Source organism: Halichoeres trimaculatus, unplaced genomic scaffold (assembly GCF_033239565.1).
Source record: "Halichoeres trimaculatus isolate MK-OKI-2021-1 unplaced genomic scaffold, fHalTri1.1 fHalTri1_scaffold_20, whole genome shotgun sequence".
NCBI classification, from domain to species: domain Eukaryota; kingdom Metazoa; phylum Chordata; class Actinopteri; order Labriformes; family Labridae; genus Halichoeres; species Halichoeres trimaculatus.
In genome coordinates, this window is record NW_027437198.1 from 19,517,500 (window position 1) to 19,535,652 (window position 18,153).

The 18,153-nt window shown below is 42.7% G+C and overlaps 1 protein-coding gene across 2 annotated transcripts in view; it reads right to left on the minus strand.

Moving 5' to 3' along the window:
* Positions 1-32: 32 nt before the first annotated feature.
* The window catches only part of aatka (apoptosis-associated tyrosine kinase a), a 46,349-nt gene continuing 28,228 nt past the window's right edge, over positions 33-18,153 (minus strand). The window contains exons 3-14 of one of the 2 annotated variants that reach the window (XM_074697358.1): positions 16,693-16,834; positions 10,478-10,557; positions 9,891-10,009; positions 9,703-9,790; positions 9,463-9,596; positions 8,131-8,215; positions 7,906-8,027; positions 7,608-7,757; positions 3,468-6,837; positions 3,207-3,384; positions 2,922-3,116; positions 33-1,642 (exon numbers count right to left, since the gene is read on the minus strand). In XM_074697358.1, the coding sequence (XP_074553459.1) occupies positions 1,614-1,642; positions 2,922-3,116; positions 3,207-3,384; positions 3,468-6,837; positions 7,608-7,757; positions 7,906-8,027; positions 8,131-8,215; positions 9,463-9,596; positions 9,703-9,790; positions 9,891-10,009; positions 10,478-10,557; positions 16,693-16,834 (4,692 nt within the window). In that variant the 3' untranslated portion in view covers positions 33-1,613. Of the gene's footprint in view, positions 1,643-2,921; positions 3,117-3,206; positions 3,385-3,467; positions 6,838-7,607; positions 7,758-7,905; positions 8,028-8,130; positions 8,216-9,462; positions 9,597-9,702; positions 9,791-9,890; positions 10,010-10,477; positions 10,558-10,875; positions 11,505-16,692; positions 16,835-18,153 lie in introns of those variants that run through there. The other variant, XM_074697359.1, reaches the window with a different exon arrangement.

Here is an 18,153-nt window from a genome sequence, read left to right on the forward strand (position 1 = left end):
ATGCCGTTAACATCACAGACACAAAAAGGGAGAAAAACAAAGTATTTGGATTTATTTGTTTGGGATAGTACAATAGCAATGAGTGAAGGAGACATGGAAACAGCAATGTTGTTACTACCAGTGCACAGAACAGCCCACCTCACCGTCTCCAAACATGTCTGTCACTTTTAAGCCAAAAGGCTTTGAAACATCTCGGGCAAATTTGAAAGACTGTCATCTTGGATTGCATCTTTTCAAACGGTACAAAAATATTCCCAACGTGTCCTCAGCTTGCGAGAACATGGAAGGTTAAGTGAGACAGGAAACAGAATTGGCACTTTGAGCTACAGAAGCTTAGAGAGGGGGAGGGAGCTGTCCATACAGCAGTAGTAATTCAAGTCAAGCTACCTGCTACATGTTGATAAAACATTCATACAATATGTGAGATATGTCATGTCTTTTTTTTTGTACATACCCGAGCATCCAGCACAAATGTAATAGAATACATTATGTGTGAGAATGTGAACAATACATAGACGTAGAAAAGATTCATAAAATGATACCGACATTCAACATTTACGACTGGCATATCGACGTAACACTCCTGGACTGTGATGAAACACCTCTCCGTCCCTTTGGTGTCATTCTATTGCTGATGAAATGTTTTTTAAAAACAAAAAATAAAGCTCACATGGCACAAAGTAAAGTGAATTTGTAGCTGGCACTGTGGACACAAATAGGGACTTTCACATGTTTGGATATTTCATTCCAGGATGGGGAGATGTAGAGCAACAAAGCCATGACTTCTACAAACAAAGATCCAGCTTGGCTATACAAAGTGCTTCAGATATATATGGTAGCTGAAGAGATGTTTCATAGGTCATCATTAACCAGAGTTAGAGGTGAAAATACATGATTGGTTGTACTTTGATTCGCTGTCATGTTTCCAATAACACAGCACACTGACTCCAGAGACCCACAATCTATAGCATTTGGATTAGACTCAGATTTAGGATAAAATACAACAAATTAAAGCACCTCCTTCTTCGAACACTACCACCACTTACAGTTGTTGAATAGTCACATTATCAATTTTGAGACCTGTGTCTTATACAATAATCATCAAGCATTGTTCTCTGACATTCTCCAACAATGTAACAGTCCTTTAAAACGCCAGATCTATGGCAAGCAGATGGACCAAGGCAGCATGAGAGAAGCAGCTATGAAGCCTATTTTTAGTATCCTTTAAATTCTTAAACGTCACAAATAAATTCACCTGTGAGGTCACCGATGTAACTTCATGTTGCATTTAGCAAATAAGTTATTGTCATATTCCCTTTGTTGAACAATATACTTCTTTCTTTGCAAACCATGTGATCACAGTTCCTCACACACCAAGTTGCCATACCAGCAGCTGTTGCTCTTCATTTAAAAATAAAAACAAGAAATGTGCAAATTATTGAGGGTCTTACACTACATTATGAGGCACTGTCTCATAAAGGGTCACCGGGGTCAGATGCCCCAAAACACTGACAAAAATAAAATTCTGTAAAACATCTAGATAGAGTAATAATCATAATTCTTCTCTTGGTTGAGAAGGGATTCTTCCTTCTCCAGTCAGGGCTGGGATGAGCTCAGTCTTTAGGACCATCTTCACTGTTCCCTGTTGGAGATACACAATGAGTAGACATATAAACTTCAAAAATAGAGGAAATAGCTCCAATGCACATTTCAGCATTGGTATGTTATCAAAGGTAGGGTCTGCAAGATTTTCTTAAAACAAGTGTCAACTTTTACAGGATTAATCCTGTTCACTTTTGGGCCTCTATACATGAGCAACAGTGCTTGTGTCTGCCTCAAACCCTCTCCTTAGCCTGTTGATGTTTTGATTGTATCAGAACATTTCTAGGTGGAGAGTAAGCATGGTTAATCAGCCAATCACAGTGGGAAAGTGACTTTGCATGTCGATTAGCAGTGGAAGAAGCTAACCTGAGCGGCTATGATAGTGTACGTAGCACAGAGATTGATTAGCTTGTGCTAACATGCCAAGTCAGGTGTATGGCTCTGAAGTCTCTCCTACGTAGAAATGCGATGCAGCAGGTGGTTGCTGGGCTCATGAGTCTGTTCATATAGGTTCAGTCGGAGGCTGTGGGTGTGCGCTGCTGCTGGCACTGAGCCAAGAAGGAGGAGCCCAGTTTAAATTTGTGTTTACTAAAAAGTAACAGAATTTCCTGCTGACCCTACCTTTGAAGAAAATATTGCAGGCACCATCTGATAAAGAACCTAACCCTTCCTCCAATTGGTATACCATTTAGTCATCCTTTTTCACATTTTCACATTTTGGCTGTGTCCAAGTCCACAAACTTCAGGCACACTCTGTTTTTTAGCATACATTGTAGATAAATACTATTAGCGTACACTTTAGCATCTAAATCTACATGCTATAACTGACCAGGTACTGAGCTGTCCGTTTAACAAACTGACAGTACTTCTGCTCTTTTCTCTTGAAAACATTTGTCTGTTTTGCAAGCTAAGGTGCAGAGTAACACTTAGCAGCAACTTGGCTAATAAGCTAACAGTAGCTTTTGTGCCAAGTCCACAGCTCAATTTGGCTGTTAACTCATTTTAATCATCAGCTCAGTCTAGGCAGTGAATTACAACTACTGCTCCATGGGGACATTGTTAAAAAAGAAGAAATTTGATTTGACTTCAGGGGAAAAAAATCTCTGTTCAACAGCTAGTTAGCTAGTTAACTAACTAACAGCAGTGTGAAAGGTTGCTGATTTCTTGTCTTATTTTTTAGAAGATGAAAAGCAATCTACTCAGTTTGACTGAAATATATATTGTACTATTTTGAATTTGGGATCACATTTTTTTAAAATTAGCTGATTTAACATAATGTTCCACTTCAAACTTAGTATAAAAAGATAGTTCCTACAGACCTGCAGCTGAGCCCGTGTGGGGGTCGGTGACGTGTGTGATAGAGAACCGTGAGACTATAAATCTGTTGAGTGCTACAGCTGTGGGTTTAGGAGTCTCGGGACTGTTGGAGGTGGGTGATGGTGAGGACTCAGGCTCTGGGATGGTGTCAGGTGAGGTTTTAGGTGATAGTTCATCCTCCCATTCGTCACATTCTCCTGAAAATGCACAGACAGTACTCTGATGAATAATGTAAAAAAAAAAAAAAAAAAATCTTTTAGTCTCTTAGCATTTAATGTCAGACTAACCCTCTCCTGAGTTGTTCCCTTCTGCTTCTTCAGAAACACAGGAGGTATCTGAGGATTGAGCCTCAACCTCAGGGTCAGGTTGTAGCTGGTCAAAGTTTTTCTCCTCTGAGACTTCATCTCCAGTGGCTTCTGTTCCTGTGGAGAATGAGTAGTCCGCCAGTTCTCCTGTGGGACTTTCCTGGAAGACAAATGTTGTCATAATTACCCTTCCAGGCCTCATGAAATGTAGAAAGAAAACTTTTACTGGTCACATTGTCTTACCTGGTCAAAGAGAAAAACTGTGACATCATCAAAAAAGGACACAGCTTTTTTCTTCCTCTCCAGCTCTTCACAGAAAGACTTGCTGAGCAGGGTTGGCATCTTAAGAAGGCTGCGGAGGTGTTTTGCCCTGCTGCAATCGCTAACAACCACTGGCACTACAGAAAAGTCTTCATCACTTTCTTCACTGTCCTCATCTTGGATGTTGTAGGTCCTCAACTCTTCATCAGATTCACTGTCTTCTGAGTCATCTTCATCCTCTGCCTCCTCTAGCGGAGCTCTCACATCTTCCCCGCACAGCTCCAACAATGACGAAGAGGTGGAAAGCTCAGCAGCACCATTAGATTCCTCACACAAACTATCCTGTGAGTCACATTCCTCTGCATCTATGTCCTCAAAGTCTTCCTCATTTATCCTCACACCCTCTACTCTGACCTCCGTCTCTTCTTTGACGTGATTGAATTCAGGTAGCTCCTCCTCCTCTGTAGAGCCATCATTTTCTTTACAGTCAGTTATGGTGGAGTCAGAATGCAAAGATAGGACAGGAGAACCATCTTCCTCCTTCCTGTTACCCTCCTCATGGTTTCCAGAGGCCTCTTGGACGGCAGAAGAAGCTTCAGGCCCAATGGAGGAGCTGAGATCCGAGGTGGGCTCTTCTCCAGAGTGCTCCAACCCAAAATCCTCATCCGCAGGGGCTGACTCCTTGGTCAGGCAACCGCCCATCTCTGGGGGGAATGGTGACAGCATGGACAGCCCTGGGGTGGCAAGGGGATTGGGTGAACTAGAGTCTACCTCTGAGAGATTCACCGGAACAGAGTTTTTGATATGTCTTAAATTTATCAAATTTTCCTCATTGTTAAATTGCCTCTGAAAGAAATGGTCATCTCCAACAGAACTCATTTTCTCAGCCCGGTCAGTTGGGCCTGAGTAGTACCTATCACTTTCATCGTGAGGGCTTTTCTCATTTTCAGCATCATAGTCAGAGAAATAGGCTGAATCCCGGTATGGGTTCTTATCAATTAGGCCCTTTAACTGTAGCTCTGAGATGCCTGAGGAAGTGCAGACCGCTTGGCCTAAACCCATCTGAAGCACTAGTTCAGGTTCTCCACCAAGCATTGGGCTCCTCTCACTCCCCAGGGAATCGCCAAGCTCTTTAAAAATGAACTCTGGCGATTCATTGTTCTCGGTGTCGTAGCCACTGTCCAGGGATTTGGGGAGGATGGGAGTATTGAAGGGATCAGGGCTGAAGGCCTGATCGCAGGGGCTAGCCATAGAAGAGGACAAGTTAAGGGTATCAACAGAGTCAGGTGTTCCTTTAAGATTCTTTAATGGGCTCAGTTCATCCTCATCTACTTCAACATAATCCAAGTTGAAGTCAGCAAAAATCCCTGACGTTATATCTGTGATGTCATCATCATCATCCTCACTGTAGTCCCCAAGCTCAGCCAGGCTGATGCTGGACTTCCTGACCCCCAGACCACTGTCCAATGCTTTGCTGCTTTCTGATGTCTCTGAATAGCTTAGTCTTTTGTCTCCCAGACCAACAGAGATTCCTGTTGAAACATCTTCCCACATCTGACCTCTCTGCTTGACTAACGGAGCTCCTGTTTGACCACTTTGAGGCTCCTTGAATGAAGATGGAGACTTTTTAAAGCTTGACTCAGGTATCATCTTAGGCTCAGAATACAGTCTATCTGCACTTGACAGCAATTGTTTTTCATAATTCCCTTCTATTTTGCCAGCCTCTGTACCTCTGGCATTGACACTTGAACTTGAAAAAGAATCAACACTTCTTGTATTCCCTGCAGTTGTGTTCCTTCCCATCTGAGTGGCACATTCCTCCCTCTCTTTGTGACATAAGTGAATGTATGAACCCAATTCAGCAGTCTTTGTAGCAGCATTACAACCAGAGTTTCCCTCTTCATTCTCCAAAATACCACCAGACCGGGAGCTTTGGAAGGTTCTGGTAGTGGCCTTAGTTAAAGACCATAACTCTGTGTTCATATATTGGAGGTCCAGGTAGCTGTCATGCCCACTGACAGTTTGCCTGCTGTCAAAACTGAGGCTGTTATTGTTTGCAGAATGGTTTGAGGTCCAGTTAGTTGCCTCCTCTTCAGAATAAAGGTCATCCTCAATGTCTTCGCCTCTGTGTCGGCCCACCAACAGGCCATCGTCTGTTTCTACATCAACACTAATATGGTTGACAATGGGCACTGTCTTTCTGAGCGGTCCCATCATATTATGACAGCTTTCGTTTTCCACGCTACGACATGAGCTAGCTTCAAGGTAGGGGTCACAGAACCCTAAGCTGGGGCTGCTAACTGCCTGTGATAAACTCCTCTGGTTTTCTAGAAGACTGGCAGGATGGAGGAGGTTTGATCTGGACTCTTGTGGTGAACCCTGTTCAGATGAACAGGATTTCCGACGTGTTTTGTTTGCTGATGACTGCTCACAGTAGACCATGTCATCCTGATTGGATGAAAAGTAGTTTATGGAGTGGCTTAGCTTTACAGGACTGGTGCTGGATGTATGTCTCAGCAGTGGCTCCATGGTTATGTGGACAGTGGGGCTTGAATCAGAGTCATACGCAGGAGGTTTTGTGTTGTCCGCAGTTGACCAGTAAGAACTGGGCTGTGCCATGGATGAGCCAGTGCGACTGTTGGAGGACAACCTACTGCTGCTGGCCTCCAGTCCTGGACTGTAATCCACTACACTGTCATCTAGGTTTATGTTACACTCAACTGGTTCTTCTATGCGGATGTAGTACTCGCTACTCACTGAGGGGCTGTGGGCACTCAACACTGGGACAACACCTGGGTGTTCAGGTTCATAGTAAGACGGGGATCTGCCTGAGGTGAGGCTGCCTGACTTGCAGCCTCCAGAGATGCTTCCTTTACTTGAATAGTAAATATCCTGATAATAAGGGTTCCCTTGGCCAAGAGGCCCACTGGTGGAGGAGGAGCAGTAAGGCTGCTCAGATCTAGCCTGCTCCCACTTGTACTCAAAGTTTAGGCCATGACTGGTCTCTGTGACAGTCAGAAGGTCGTCCCCTGTGTCAGAGTGAAAGCTATCAGAGAAGTGCTCCAGGAGGGGGAAGGAGGAGGAGGCAGAGGAGGCCAGCTCCACTGCCTGGGTTTGGTCTGCACTGGGTCGATCGGCTGAGGCATCAGTAGGGGTCAGGACTAAGGCTGTGGATGTAGCTGTGTGTGAGGTGCTCCCCAGCAGGTTGGGTCTCAAGGCATTCCAGCGTTGTTCGAAGTCTTCCTCAGCCTCACTGGAGCCTTTGGCACACAAGTACGTAACAAGAAGGTGTACTTCCTCACTGCTGGGTCTTAGCTCAGGTTGCAGCCAGCAGAACTGCATTACCTCATACCTGGTGAAGAATTAGACACATGAGATACATGTGAAAAGGGAGAAATGTTTTATTCTTTTAACATCTGAGTATCAATGAACTCTCATAGGCTTATATAAAGCTTATAGTGCTGTGCTTTGAACAAAAAGAGGAAGAAGAAAACCCTAAAGAATTGGCTACAAACCAAAAACACGACAGCATTAATGAATTCTCCAAGTCAGCACTTTAAACAACACCTAGTTCTTGTTCTTGTCACCAGCCAGACCTATAGAGTGGATGAAAGAGGTGTGGTGCACATGCTGACGTAGCGTATTCTTCATTTCCCCCTTTGTGTGTCTGTGTCTGTGTTTGTGTATGTGTGTGTGTGGCTCCTTGTTGTTGTTACCAAGAGTGTTTAATTTAGCGAGGAACAATTTTGAAAAATAAATAAATATATACAGCATTTGGCTGAATTCCCAGTCGAAGATGAATGAGGTGATTCAGCCCTGGTTGATGCCAGGGGGATCATAAAGAAAAGGGGGACGTATTGATCATCTGCCCCTGCTAGCAAAGAGAAATATAGCTGGCGTGTGCTGCTGCACCATCATGTGCAGAATCTGGTTTTAAAAACAGTACACAGTGATGTGTGGGAACCAACTGCTCTGCAAGGCCTGAAGGCTCAGAAATGTCAAGAATGTATCTTTCGTAGTGTCAAAATACATAACAGTCATTCTGAGTGCCAGCTTGTGCATGTGCATGTGTTTGAGCGTATACAGTCTGCCTAAGTGTGTGGGTGTGCAACTCTGTCTCACCAGCGCTCAGCCAGGGGGAATTGGAGCTGAGGTTTTGGTAGTTTGAGCTGCTGTTCCTTCACAGCGTATGTCAGCACCTGTCTGTCAGAGTAGTGTCTGTACGGCTGGTTTCCCAGCTCAAACAGCTCCCACATAGTCACCCCCAAAGACCTGGAGCAGGCAAAGAAATCAGAGTTATGTATCCCTGTATCTTTGTGCCATATTCTGAAAGTGTTATTAGAGAGATGGTGTCATCTGTCTGTTAGTTTAGTAGTAGTTAACATTAACCTCTAAACAAGTTTAAAAAAAAGCCTCTCACCATATGTTGCTTGATTTAGTCTGGTCAACAACCAGTAGGTTTCCGTGGACCTCATCTATGAGCTCAGGTGCAATCCAGCGCAAGGGCACCCAAATCTGGTCTTGTGTTATATAATAATCATCCTTTGGAGAAAGAAAGATATAAAAAAGACATCATGTTAGAATAATGACAAGACTTGAGGCTAAAAGCAGCCAACAAACACTGGAATTGTCACGACAATCTAACCTTGTACCGGCTGTGGGAAAGGCCGTAGTCTCCGATTTTCACAGACATTTCTGACGTTAACAGGCAGTTTCGCAAAGCCAGGTCACTGCCAAAAGAAACAGTCAAAGTGAGATTAAAAAACCCACTTCTATTACTGATGGATTTTTAAAAGCCCTGGAAGTACTTCTCAAACAAAACCTCTTGGGAAATGCAGTTTTCTGTCAAAGCCAGAACATTTTAATGTTAATTAACATCAGGTAAGATAAATTACACTTTATTGATGCCACAGTGGGCTATTGTAACATAGAAATATGACAATACTAGAATAAGGTGAGTTTAAAGGTAAGAAGAACAATATCATGTACATTTCCTATTTATGCATAGCAGACAACTAAAACACAGAGATAAGCGAGTTGAGAATAGGAAACGTTGTGCATTAGCATTCACATTGAATATTAAAATCGATACTATTACAATAAGGTTGGGGCTATAAAGCATGAATAAATGACCTTGTACAGAGACAGTGCAAAGTCACAGAATAGCTTCTATACAGTTGAATTAAAATAGTGATCACATTAAAAAATTGCATTCTTCTCCTTCTTCTTCTTTATCCATCTCTGAAATTAAAACTAATTGAAGAGGAAATAACAAATAGATAAAAGTGGGATATTAGATAAGCCAAACATTTGAAATAACAATGATGCAGAGTCACTGTCATACAAACTTGACCAAGCCTCACAGTCACTTGATTCAGTCACACTAGCAGTAGCCTCACAGTCACTTGATTCTAGTTTATACAATGATCCAATAGGATACTTTCCCTAAAGGTGTTCTAACCTCAGACCATTCAACATACTGCTGATATAAACAATACTAGTGCATACGTTACATGCAGCTTTTAGAGCTATAACATCCCTGTCCTTGCATCATCATAATCATATTGAACTTGGCTATCAGCATCTTTAAGAATGGCCCTTTGTACATAACCATGTCTAAATGCAGTCAGCTTATTCCACAGCAATACTTAAAGCATCCCCAGAAAGTTATACCTGCAAAATGTGAAACCTTGTAAACACAAGAACTGGACGGAACTTCCTATTATCTCACCTCCTCCACAACAGGAAGCCCATTTGCCATGGCAACAACCACATGGCTTAGACAGAGCAGGAAGGGCTCGCCCCCAGCAACAAAATCACTGATGCTGGAGTTTGCGACAACTACTCAGGCAGCACCAGGATGTTGTTGCAGGAAGTGACCAGCAGGGGGTGCTCAACACATTCCAGAAGATTTCTCCCTGTTAGGCTGTTAGTATAGATGAAGTTGAACAGAGCTGAGCAGACCAGAGTTCAGTACCTGTGAATAAAGTTGTATTTGTGGAGTTGCAGAAGCCCCGAGGCAATGTCACACGCCATTCTCTGGAGGATCAACGGGTCAGGAGTCTCGGAGTCAGCCAGCCGACAGCTGCGCAGGTAGCTCTTCAGATCGCCCTGAGAGGAGAGAGGAAATGAGGTGATCCGACCTGATCTATGAATAAACAAAACATTAATGAACACAGAGAGGGACAATAATGAGGTTTATGAGAGTGTTTCCCACCAGAGGACAGAACTCCATGACCAGCAGATAAGGAGTGACCTCTGAGCATTGTGCCAGGCATTGCAGAAGGGCAGGGTGCTGGAGGGTTCTGGCAGAGACAAATGACCATTATTCATACAATCCAAACAGTCAATGTTTTTGTTTTTCATGATTTTAATAAGGTTTTGCTGATGCTTCAATAAACTTACCGGTAAGGCTGCACCTCCTCCAAGAACTGCATCTGATCCTGGACACTGGCACTGGCCTTCAGCTCCTTAACCACCACCTGGGTGGTGCTGAGGCCTGCATTGACTTCACCCAGCAGAACCTGGAAAGTACACACAAGAATAAGCAAACAATTAAAGCAAACTGTAGACCAAAATTTGAGACAAACAAAACAAGCAGGGTCAAACTGAGACCCTTTTTTGTACACTACTCCACGCTTAATCCTGGATCCTAAAGATGGATAAATGGAAGAGGAGTGAGATGATGAAGATCTGGGAGTCTCAACAGCAGCCTATAGTAAGATGTAAACTATGAGGAAGTTGCTGTGACTGTAATTTAAACTCATCTCCCATGAAATCAGCACCATGAAACAAGTGCCAAAGATTATCTTCGCAAGAATGAGATCATCATCACATTACCCTCGCATTCCTTGAAGTAGAATTCACACTGGAGTACAGTTAGTACTGTAACAACTGGTGCAGTTTCAAGGGTAAAAGCAAGTAAAAACATTATAGATGATAGCATCTCTTGATGTACAGGTGGATCCAAGGACAAAAAAGGAAGTTTTTACCTTGCCAAACCAGCCATGTCCGATCTCCTTTAGATAGAGTAGACTGTGTCGGCCGAGGTCTGATGATTTCAGCAGCTGGACTGGAAACGGGAAGAAAGACATCAGATTACTAAAAGAGGCTGACATAGTTGAAAAAAAGAAAAAAAAAGATAAACATGAAAGAAACAATAGATAAGTCTGGATGATATTATAAATAGATGAACTAAAAAGAAAGAACAAGTTTGCAAAGAGGAAGAATGATTGTTAAGAAGAAAAGCAGCCAAACAGAAGATACATGGCTACCGAAATAAAAGTCAACATGAGAAAAGAAATTTCTTCTCAGCTTCTATAATACACACAAATTGAGAGACACGCCGCTATTCTGCAAATCTTTACAAGTCCTGCATGACATCAAATACCTCCATGGATCTTCATGTTTCCAGAAAGGATCTGCTGATGGTTCCTGAAGAGAGAATGATGGAAGCTGAGCAGGGGAGCGGGCAGCCACTCGGAGCACAGAGACGGGGACTGAGTCCGAGTCCCAGGCGGGGACGAAGCACTGGTTCAGAGTGTGAGAACCAAGAGCCTGTGGCCCCAGCCCCGACCCCAGACATCTCAGCCCCATTGTGTGTGTTAGAGGAAGAGCCCACGGCCGCAGTGTGTGTGTGACAGAGCCTCGGCAGGATTTAACCCTCGGAGCCCTCGCACAGCTGAACAAGCTTGCCACGCTGCCTCTCTCCGTCTGCACTGGGCTCATCCTCCAACTGGGAGACACACAAATACACATACTGTCCCCGTCTAGAGCTCTCCAGCTGTCGAGCAAACACAGAGATCCTGGGTACCTATACGGAAATCTGAATCTTCAGTGAAGGGTTATAAAGTTTTCACAGCTCCAAGTTAGTGCCAGTGGTTCCAAGCAGGACTTGCGGTGGTCATGTATCTCACCAGATGTGACCGTCACGCATGTTGGTAGTGTGCCGTCTGACTTGCAAGCTCTGGTTGCAGCTTCAAGACACCCAGTAGTGACATAAGGCGCACATAATGCCCCCCTGTCACCCTGGACAGCAGAATTCCTCAGCCAAACAGGACACAAACACTGCTCTGTCAGATGCAAAAAAAAGACCTCTGTCATACACACCCTATCTCAAGCCCCCTCCTCCCCGACTCTTAGGCCCTGGTGCATGCCACCACCCTTCCCCTGTCTCTCCTCATTCTGTCACAGACCCTTCACTGTATTCTCCCCATTATGCCCATCCTCCACTGGTGCGTTCCACGGACGCTTCAACCCGGCCTTATGCTCACCCACTGCCCAGCCGGCCTAAATCGCAGCCATTGTTTAGGACGCTCACTCACACGCTCACGCTGTGTCTCCTGGTACCCAGTGCACCAAAAGCACATACACACACATATAGACGTGCTGACACTCATATGCAGGCACACACTAGGCCCATTCTGTGCTGGAACGCTTAGGCAGAGGTTGTCACGGTGATAACAGACCCACACTTTTTCACCACAGCCTCATCCCTGATGGGGAGGAATTAAGAAGTGGTATTATTCCAAATGTGGAATGTGTGAGTGTGCATTCTCGTCCCACACGTGGCATTCACAAAAGGGATGGAAGGGTCTAGTCAAACTGTGGGATCGGTGGGTTTTTGGAATGATGTACGCACAATCAGTTCACTTTGAAGCATGGGGTCTCTGTCGTGGGCATGAAAGCTTTACATGACCTCCTGAATAAAAGATTAGAGCAACAAGTGAAAGCACGGCTGTCAGATCAATAGCAACGTTGTACTGAGTGTTCATACAGATGTACCATCAATGCTGTGCACATATAGAGCACACCATTCATGGCTTCTTTAAAAACTGCATCACTGGCGTTTTTGTTTAATATGCAATTACACTGAATTGGGTGAATAATGTATGATGCATGCATTACTTCAATTCAAATTTAGGCATCTGCTTAGTTCCCCACCCAAAGATTATTGATGCAGCATTATCAAAATGCTGGATAATTCATGAATTCATGCAACTGCATAACTTTCAGTGTTTCTTTTTGAAAATGAAAGGCATGATTTTTATATTTTCTGTAAAACTCTAAATATTCAAAAAAGTACAACCAAACAACTAAATACAGCTGTTCAGCATCTTCTTCTCTTTGACTTAGTAAAATGACAGCACTTATCCTCAGTCATGATCGCCTTTCGCTATATATCCCTTCTTCACCCTGCAACACCTGGACCAATCATACAGTCGTAGCTATGGAGGACAGAGGGGAGACTAGTGATTGGCTGAGAGCCTGAGGCTGCCTCATCCAATCATTTGCCGGAGCTTGCAAACTCAGATGCAGAGCCCCATCTCACCTCCCTCCTGGCTGAACACACAGCGCCGTGCAGACAGCTAGTGAGTCATGCAGGGAGAGGCAGAGAGAGTACCCAGGAACTGGCTCACTATGAAATACACACACACACGCACACATTTTAAAGGCTATGTTTGAGGTAGAATGACCTGCAGAGAATGAGGCGGGCTGTGACGTCGCTGGGGAAGGACCACAGACGTAGAATACAAATTCAACACACTAACATGTTATGAACGTGTACCAGAGTACTGATTTTGGATTATGTAAGATTAAATTAGAATATCAAAAGAGCTCCATGTCAAAGCCAAGATGTGATGTTCGTTTCTTTTTAAGCGTGGTCATATCAGACTTAGTTTGACATTCTCAAAGCTTGTTTTTACGTGATAACTTACTCATTTATCTTACTACATCATAAAAAATAACATGACAGAATACAATTGTTCTTGAATAGGTTAGCAAAACAGTATTAGTATTCTTTTTTTAATCCCAACAATTTTTTAGACACAACAAACAAGAACAATAAGATAATCGATGGTGACATTTTAAGGTAGAGTCTGCAGGATTTTCCTAAAACTAGAATGTCAACTTTTACAGGAATAATCCTTCCTAATTGTCTCCTAGGAGCCTCTATACATGTGTGTTAGTGTCTGTGTCTTCCTCAAACCCTCTCCTTAGCCTGTGTTTTGATGTTTGGGTCGTTTCGGGACGTTTCTGGGTGGAGAGTAAGCGTGGTTGCATCAGCCAATCACAGCGAGCCCATTGCACAAGTGACTTTACATGTTGATTAGCAAGTAGAAGAAGCTTTCCTGAGTGGCTGTAGCAAGATAGTGGATGTATCAAGGAGAAAGACAAACAACTGAAGTGAAACAAAACACTAAATAGATAAAGCTTTTTTATCTAAAAGTTTAGCTCAACTTTCACTCGCTTTGGGTACTTGGAGGGCAGCATGGGATGAAGAGCCACACAAGTTAGCTTTCTGCTAACCAGGTATGTGTCAAATATTCGTGATTAGCTTGTACCAGCATGCCAAGTCAGGTTTCCGGCTCTTGAGTCTCTCCCATGTTAAAACACAGTACTTCAGGTGGTTGCTGTGCTAGTGAATGTTTTCGCGTTGTCACGTTTGGAGGTGGTCAGAGGAAGTGGGTGTGCGCTGCTGCTAGCGCTCAGCCAAGCAGGAGCCCCGTTTGAATGTTGTGATTACGAACAATTGACAAAAATTCCTGAAGACTCTACCTTTGAGTAAGAAATCTGCATTTTTTGTCAATCACAAGAATTTATGTATCTACTCGTAAAGCCTGTTTTTTTATTGTTATTGTGAATACCACTGGCCACAATCACCATTAGGTAAAATTCCATCTATATCATGGCCAACTGAAAATATATGTAAACCTTCTAGCATTTTGTTGTTTTATGAGAAAACAGGAAAAATCTGTTACAAATTACAGAACACTTCCTGTAAAATTACAATTTTTTCTTAGTGTTGACTGCCCAATAAGACCAGTTCATGTAGCTTAAACTATTTTTTAAATTCATTCTGACTGAAAGGGGCAGAAACCTCTCTTCAGTTCTGACTTGTGAGAAGAGAAGTTCTTGGGAATCGAGGCTGTAAGCACTTGAACTCCTCTGACTCATATATTTAAAATGTATGAAAATGGTAGACCTAACATAGACTTAAATCACAACCTGCCAGTGTTGACAGTGCCCAAAAAGAAGTTTCCTGAGTATGTAAGACTGAGAGGAAGCATACAAAAAGCATCACCATGGTCCAAAACAAATGCAACAAAAGTGGTAGAGACCAGCCTTTGTTGACTTGAGATAACGGTAGTACTTGGTTTTAAATAAAAAATGCAGTTTTCAATCTCTAGCTGCACCTGATTATGAAGCACAAAGACAGACATTTATCATCTGTGTACCCTGAGAAGGGAAGACTGGAGGCGGTTTCTTTTGCCTTTATTTCGCACTTGTAAACACCATCTGAGGCTGCAAGTTTGTGCACAGAAAGTCATATACAGGAAATGATTTTGAGCCCATGCAGTGATTCCTATTTAAGAGTTGTTTCTGCTTTTAATGGGGTGCCAACTTGGGGTCCACAGACTGAACTGCCTTGTCCCTGGCTTTCTTTGTACAAACATCTCCTTAGATTATCCCATTTTTGAATAGATTTACTTTTGATGATGAGTGAGGAATGTTATTCTGTAGTTGCAAAACTATTTGTGAAAAAAATTCTCACATAACAGCAAAACTCTTTCCATCTCTATGACTGAGGCACTTTATCTCTGTGTAATGTCCTCTTGATACTCAGTAGCTAACCTCGTGCAAATTGACCTCATTATCTGAGGGATGTTACATCTGGTGCTTCTTTTTTAGTAAATTCCAGCATTACTCAATTATTCCTAGTGTTTTGTTGTCCAGATGCTGGCCTGTTTTTTTCTATTTTCACCAGTTTTTACGTTGTTTTTGCACCATTTGATTCCCAAACCATCGAAATCCACTTTCTTAAAATATAACCACAATATTTAAACTATTTAGGAGTTAGTTTTGTAAAAAAAAAAAAAAAAAAACATGTGATGGATTAAACCCACGCAGGCCTCCCTGTGTGTACATTTCAACCTCTGCAGATGATCCACAATGCAGCAGCACGTCTGGTCTTCAACAAGCCCAAAACAGCATGTCACCCAGCTCTCTTCACTGGCTTCTAGCAGCTCAAATCAGATTCAAAGCTCTTCTTCTGGCTTACAAAACATTGACAAGAACAGCTCCTGCCTACCTGGGGTCTCTCGTCCAGGTCTACACTCTGTCTTGCCCACTAAGCTCTGCTTGTGAAAGATGTCTGATGCTCCCAGCCCAGGGCGGCTCCAAATCTTTAGCCAGACTCTTCTCCTCTGTTGTGCCCAAATAGTGGAATGAATTACCTAACTCTACATGATCCACAGAGTCCCTTTCTACTTTTTAAGACATGTCTGAAGACTTATCTGTTCAGGGAACACTTAAGCACTTAGGCTAACCCTTCTCCACTTGTCCTCAGGGGTAGAATGAGTCAGTAGGTATAAGACTCAGCTCTTATAGATTTTTTCAGTACTAATATTAAATGTTGTTAAAGGTTGAAGTAAATTGTTGCAGCAATTAATTGTGGTTAGTTGGTAAGATTATTATACATTATTAAAAAAAAATCCGGCTCTTAATGGCAGCTCTAGTGGAGCCAAATAATTTCTAGCACTGTTGTCGCACTAGGTTTTCCTTCTGTCTAAACTCTTGTTTGTGTTGTAAGTCACTTTGGACAAAAGCGTCCGATAATGAAACTGTAGAACTGTAGAAACTGTTGACATCAGTGTTAGTGTAGAATGCAGAAACACACAGAGAACCCCCAAAATAACACACACTACAGGGTTAGGTCAGATTCCTACCCCTTCATTGGGCTGAAGGTTTTAGATACAGCATACATCCCAGCACTGCAGTAGGCCAAACCTAAATACATTGCATAATGGACAGATGTGTGTCCCTTGTTGAGTGTGGGAACCAAGGCATGGACACTGAGATAAAAGAGGCCATCGTTTTTTAAAAGTTTATGAAATTTACATAATATTAAGAACAGCTAATTTGGGATATAGGCATCAGAGATAAAACATTTTCTAACTTTATAACTGTAGAAAAAGATTACTCTTCCCGAAGAGCTGAGAATTAGGGCAGACTAGGGAGACATGCTTCAAAAAACAAAGAAAGAAAGAAATTTTAAAAAAGAGAAGAAAGAAAGGGGGATTTAAAAGAAAGGGAAAAAGGACAGACACAAGCTTCACACAGAACTGAAAACCAGGTCATTAAAAGTTCAAGGCATTATGAAGTGTGTGTATTATTCATACTGTGGTGATGTGTGGTTTCTTACTGGATCTGCCAGGCTGTTTGGAGACAGGCAGGGAGACCTCGGTGAGGGGAAGGATGTAGACCTCGGGGCCATTCTGGGAGGAAGGCGAGGCCAGGGCAGAGAGATCTGCCTGGTACTCCTCTCCCTCAGTGTTTTCAAACTCCTGGTGGAAAGACACATGCTGGGATTAGTCATCCGCTCCCCACAAGCCATCCTACTCTGAAATAGTGGAAAACAATGGTTCATCTGTGAAGGCAATCGAATGCACTGAGGCACGCCCACCTAGCCATTTACTTAAGTCATGTACGTTGTGGGATGTATTGAGTGGGTGAGTGCAGGGACGCTGTAGGGGGAACACACTAATGCATGTGTTGGACTGCATAGACAAAGACCTTCTTTCTTCTTTTTTTGTGCTACTACACACACCAAATTCCCAATAGAAAGCCCTTTAGTGACATCAAATACTTTTAGTTGAAAAAGAAAAGAAGCCAATTAAACACAACATAAAAAGCTTTAGTTTCTGTGTCTTTGTGCGAAGTCAGGGTTACATTCTGATACATTCTAGCCTCAAATAAATGAGTCAGATGTGTTTGGAAGGAGTTAAGCACTAACCTTTGCCAGTGAATTACAAGAACACACTTCAAGGTTTTCCAGAATTGAAAAACATGATTCATGAATGATGGAAAACTATGCAAAGTACCTGTTCCGGTATTTAATGAATAATACCACTCCATCAGAACTTGGTGTTGAATGTATCCTCCTACACAAACATCTCAATTCAATTCACCACATCTCCCCCTGATCCGTTCTAGTGAAGAGTCCACATAACACCTAAATACACGCAAGAAAAGCTGCAACTGTCCACAGCTGTGCAGAACAAGAACCCTGGGGAACGGAAAACAGTGACCCTCTCACATCCTCCGCTACCCTTTTTTCTGCACCCATCTGTCGCTGCTCCCTGCTCTACTGCAGTGTCCTTGCTGTCTAATGTTGTAAAGTGTCCCTGGAGCAAGCTGCCTCTGCAAACCTCTGTATAGCATGAAATAAAAATGTATGTTGCACAGATTAAACTAATAATAAGTGACATACAAAACTTGAAAAACCTAGATGATTTCATTATTTGCTCTTTATCGCCATCACAAGTTGTTTCACAAAGAAAGGTTCAACCTTCTCTGTAGTGAAAAAAAATCAACAGGAAAGGGAAAGATACACAGCCAAATGAAACAAGGGCATTAGCCTTGCTTTAGTACAGAACAAATTGTATAACCTAAAGCATGAAGCAGATCATGTGGTGGATTAGCAGAGAAATTGTCAGGGCAGATCAAGATTTATACGAGTTAACACAATTAGCTGATATGAGACCTTCACAGTACTAATATTCAGATATGATTGTGAATGTGCAGGTGAGAAGCCAAAGAGGGTGTCAGAGACAGCACTATTCTTTTCAGAAAACAACTGGCTATCTACAGTTTCACACTAAGA